The sequence below is a fragment of the Dipteris shenzhenensis genome, chromosome 29 (assembly GCF_047967505.1).
Source record: "Dipteris shenzhenensis isolate YYH24624 ecotype China chromosome 29, Dip_SZ_1.0, whole genome shotgun sequence".
In the NCBI taxonomy this organism is placed as follows: Eukaryota; Viridiplantae; Streptophyta; class Polypodiopsida; order Gleicheniales; family Dipteridaceae; genus Dipteris; species Dipteris shenzhenensis.
In genome coordinates this window covers 21,471,495-21,476,297 of record NC_141624.1, presented here as the reverse complement: position 1 = coordinate 21,476,297, position 4,803 = coordinate 21,471,495, and the positions used below count along the sequence as shown (strand labels likewise).

Sequence of the window (4,803 nt, the reverse complement as noted above, 5' to 3'; positions counted from 1 at the left end):
GTTCTCGATGCATGTAGAAATGTTGTATCCGAACCTCTTTGACGCATCTTGTGCCTTCCTTTTTTACTCTAAAATCTCACTCTGCCCTTCCAAGAAGCCAAAAAAGTGTTAGTTGATTGTTGCTTTCTCCTCTTGTTGGGTTGCATTAGCACCCACTCTCCTTTCGCCACTGCTATCCTTTGCCAGCTACCGTCCACAGTCACAGTATTGAAAACCTCTATGCATGAGATTAGTGAGGTAGGTCTTCATGGCAAAGAGATACTTTGTACATTCACATCTTCACCAAGTAGAGAGACAGACCGTTTCCCAGTGGCACGACTAAAGTTATTGGTTGCCATCTGAAACCCTCACTCTAATACTTGCGAAGTCAAAGAAACACATAGCAAAATAGTAAGATATTAACAAAACTGAACAAAACTGAGAACAAGCGAATAAAGGTGAAAGGAGCTTATTGTCTTGAAAGTTTAAGAGCATCACAACAACAGTAATGCAACGAGGAATGCTTGTCGAAGAGAGAATGGAATGGCTCGTGGTGGCAAAAGTAGAGGAATGCTTGTTGAAGAGAGAATGATGCCTGAGAACAAGAGAAAGTGGATGGTTGTTTTGGGTCACCACACGGGAAGGTTTCAAAATGGAGCTCTGTTTCGATTTTGGGTCCACATCTCTTGATAGGGACATGCGAACCGTAAAAGAATAAAAAACAAATCTTCTCATTAATGCCACATGCTTGTAGCAACATAAAGTACTATTTTTTTCTTAAAATTTGCCTTTTTTTGTGGAATTTCTATGTTACGTTGGCCTTCTCCTCATTGGTTGAGAGACATTTTTCCCACGATCTGCCTCCACGCCTTCAACACGATTTGCCTCCATGCTCTCCTCCCAAAAACCTCTGTCTCCGCGCTCCTCCTTCGAAACAGATCTGTTACTACCTAACAAAACACATGCACTCCACAGAAAACAAAATCAGTCACCCCACTCCCCCTATACTCACTCCACATGCATTCTACACTAAACGAAATCAATCGCCCCACTCCCTGTATACTCACTGACCTAACAAAACACATGCACCACAACCCAAACGCCATGCGTCAAAAATGTACAAGCACACACAATCAACCAATAATTAAGCATCACAGCATTCAAAAACGCCATGCGTCATAGTATTACACACACAGCCAATCAACACGTGCCACGCAATTAACGCGCCAAACTAACCAAACTAATCGAACGATGTGCCAAACTAACCAAACGACGTGCCAAATGTCATCACACCACAGATCGCCAACTGCCAGTTCATGAGCTACGCCGCCGGTCACGCGCACTCCCTAGGAGCCTCGACGCTCAAAAAGTGACACGTGGTCAGAATTTCCCGACAGGAAAACGACTGCTCGCCGTTTTCCCGATCAGGAGATGCCTTCCCCGGTCACGTCCCTCGAAGCTTGTGTGTGTCCGGTTGCAGCCTCTTGGCACCGAAGAAAATGAAATCCACAGCTTGCACTGCCGGCCATTTTAGCCTTGGTCGGAACTTGGTGTGACCACGACAGGCTTTGCCCTGCAAGTGCTAACAGACAGGTCTCCACGAATATCATGTGAGCCAATAGCGACTGCTTGTGAGTACACGTGCTCCGACCTCGATCGATGCGATTCCATCTTGTCTTACCTATAGAAAAGGTCTTTTAAGCAGCTCCCAAGCTGCAACTAGTACTTGATTGATTGTTTACCACGCACATTCACGGAACTTCGAAGCCACGAAGACAACAAAGTTCAAGCGAAGAGAGCAGAAATAATCTTTAATTAAAATTACGTTGGATGGCATGAGCTTACCGTTACATTGACATAATGACAAGCTTACATTTCATGTTCCAACTTCCAAGCATGCAAAGACGAAACAATCTACAAAAGAGGGGCCACCGACTAGAGTATACACTCTCCTTGACGGCAAAGATGTATCCTTTCAGCCGGTTGTGCTCCATCGCTATGCTCTTCTCCTTCTCCACCTTCCTTTCCTCCCCTTGGACTGCTCACTCTGCCATCGACTTCGCTGTCCTCGCAAATGTCACCGCAATAAACGCAAATGGACCTTACCTTGGCTTGGTTGTGCCCAACGCTTTCGAGATGGACCCTTTGCTTCAATCTGGAAATTTTACTGCAGACACCGAGTTCCCAGCGATCGACATATCAGGTAGCTGACTGTGTTGTCATGTTTTTCTGAGATTAGGCGCTGTGCTTGGAAGCATTGCTCATTCTAGTCTCTGTAATGTATATGGGAGATCGCCCACGCTGAGATGTAGCTGCCCGTGTTACGTTATGCTTCAGGACGCCGCTTCTACGTGGGGGAAATTGAAAATTGCAGGGTAATTGTGGTTATGACAGGGCTTGCGATGGTAGGTTGTCTGTACAACATCCTGATTTGTGGGTTCCTTGTACTTATTAACTGTGCACTCGAGCCTCCGCACGAAATCCTGCCTTGCAATTATATGAAAGCTATGATTTCTGGCAGCTAAATGCAGGGATAACTACGCAGCTCCTGCTCACTTACTTCAGCATAAGTGGGGTGCTGCACTATGGCATCGCCGGCAACGCCAACGACGAGCTCAACATTGGCGACATCACAATTCCACTATATTGGGCGCACACAGGCCTCTGGAACTGGCAGGTGCTCAAGTAGTTCTTTTGCCTTCAACTGGGAACAAATGTTTCCTGCCGGTTCATCGCCATGTGCATTTCAACTTGAATGCAGAGGTTTGGAGAAGGCCCAGATGACGAGCTTGCATTGGAAGAGAGTGGCGATTACACACGGGATCTAGGCTACCTACCGATTGGCGACTACAACGATCCTCCGGGAAATCGCTCTAACTATCTTAACAACATCTGGTATCAGCCAGAGGAGGTGTTCCCTGTAACGGGAACTCCAGAGGTCAGAGAGCATTATTTTTGGGTCCCTGTCGATGAGACCTACTATGGCATTGCAACACAAATGGAGAACGAGGTCCGGTATCATGCTTCTTTTGCTATTGAAGTGCTGCAACGATTTTTTCCTGTGCTGCATCCTCTAACCTTTTCTCGTCAGGTGCATAACGAGGTTGCTCACTTAAGGGGTGCACCCCGATCTTCTTCGTGGTATACAGACCCTGGATCTGGTGTCCTGTGTGAATGATACCAGTTGCCTTTCAACGCAGCCCCGAGTGTTAACGGTAGCGAGGGGTGTTTCTGCCAATATCTACCTGGACAATGCGGCCTATCGAGAGTTCCTGCATGACAAATTTGACGTCTCCCCGGTCGATATGGAAACGGCCGGTGTTGCTCTGGTAATTCCCATGGACCCAAAAATTTCTGCTGTGCTCACTGAATATATACAGCAGTTCTGATCATAACGAGGACAATGTGTATATTGCTGTGAGTGCAGGTGTGCTTGACGAATAACGTTTCGTTTATCGCCTTTCGAGCGCTGTCGGACTTGGCAGGAGGGTCGAATGCATCAAACCAAGCGTCGATTTTTGAGAACCTGGCGGCAACAAATGCAGTAATTGTGCTGAGCGAATTCATCAAGCGCACTGCAACGAGTGGAGCAGCCATGAAGTACAGCAAAATGTAGGATATATACATTACTGTATTGCCAGCACACCTGCTGAGTTGTCGCCAACAGTCAACCTGTTAAATTTCAATTTTAGTCCATGTGGCAAATGTCATTTAGTGCCTTTGGCAACCCCTGCATCTATTTTAACTAAAATTGATGCATCCATTACATGATGCATCTATTGTAACTAACTTCATCAAATCTTTTGTCACAAAGGTTACATCACTCATTGTCACTAAGGTTAGAGCACATTCCCATGAAGGGGAAACGGTTTACCTCACAAGAAAGAAGCTCCAAAAATGCACGCTCTCACGAGTTCTTCCTTTCTCTTTGGTGCCTCTACTCTCATTCTTATATTCTTATATTTTCCATATGTTCATTCCATAGCTATATATTAGTGGAGGCTGAGTTAGATGTTTGCTCCTCTTCACCAATCCATATCCATCTTTGTTCCTCCTATAAGACTAATCGCTCAAGTGTTCTCCATAACATTTTACTCAATAAGAGCAACCATAGTTAGAGATATTGTAATGAGTATTGGCCTTCGATATGACTGGTAGGTGTAACTTCTAGCTTGTCTTTATAATGACAATGTGGTTATGGGCTAGAGAAGCATACACTAAAAGTACAACTACATGATGGTCCATGGAGTCCAAAGGTAGAAGATCAAACTTGGTTAGTAGCCACTTTGACATAGATCATTTGTAGAAAAATAATGAGTCGCCACAAATGGGGGAGACTTTCGATGACCTCACTATTTGTTTGGAAGAGTGGGACAAGTTTGCAGTTGTCATTGCCTCTAGGGAGAACGAGGAAGATGACCCATACTTTGTGTTACAGTGTAGAAAACCTAAGTACAAGTTCGAGGAAGCATTTAAGGATGATTGGGGAACAACCTATGAGAAGTGGGATGTACTGGTTGGAGCTTTTTAATACAAAAAATCATTCAAGAGAGACCACAAATACAAATTGTTACATAAGAGTCCTCAAAATTTTGTGTACTCTCATCTAGTAAGAGCTATTAAGTTCTAGATGCAACCTGTGCCACAACAAAAGAAGGGCAAGAGTGTCTTCAAATTGGATTTAGACATGCATGAGCACATCTTGGGTGTCTTGGAGTAATGGACAAGGATGACTAAGATAGTACTTAGAAAATGTAGTGTCATTGCAAGGAAACATTGGTGCGTCCATGCAGATCATGACAATTCAAGGTTGGCTTGGAGAGA

The 4,803-nt window shown here is 44.7% G+C and overlaps 1 protein-coding gene across 2 annotated transcripts; it reads left to right on the top strand.

Moving 5' to 3' along the window:
- Positions 1-1,928: 1,928 nt before the first annotated feature.
- On the top strand, positions 1,929-3,788 carry LOC147882574 (bark storage protein A-like). 2 transcript variants are annotated; one of them, XM_087400904.1, is made up of 6 exons: positions 1,929-2,182; positions 2,317-2,384; positions 2,501-2,656; positions 2,741-2,989; positions 3,129-3,308; positions 3,407-3,788. In XM_087400904.1, the coding sequence occupies exons 1-6, from the start codon at positions 1,945-1,947 to the stop codon at positions 3,593-3,595; spliced, it is 1,080 nt and encodes a 359-aa protein (XP_087257030.1). In that variant the 5' UTR covers positions 1,929-1,944; the 3' UTR covers positions 3,596-3,788. The 2 variants fall into 2 exon arrangements, with proteins under 2 accessions (XP_087257030.1, XP_087257031.1); XM_087400905.1 differs by lacking the exon at positions 2,317-2,384.
- Positions 3,789-4,803: the final 1,015 nt, after the last annotated feature.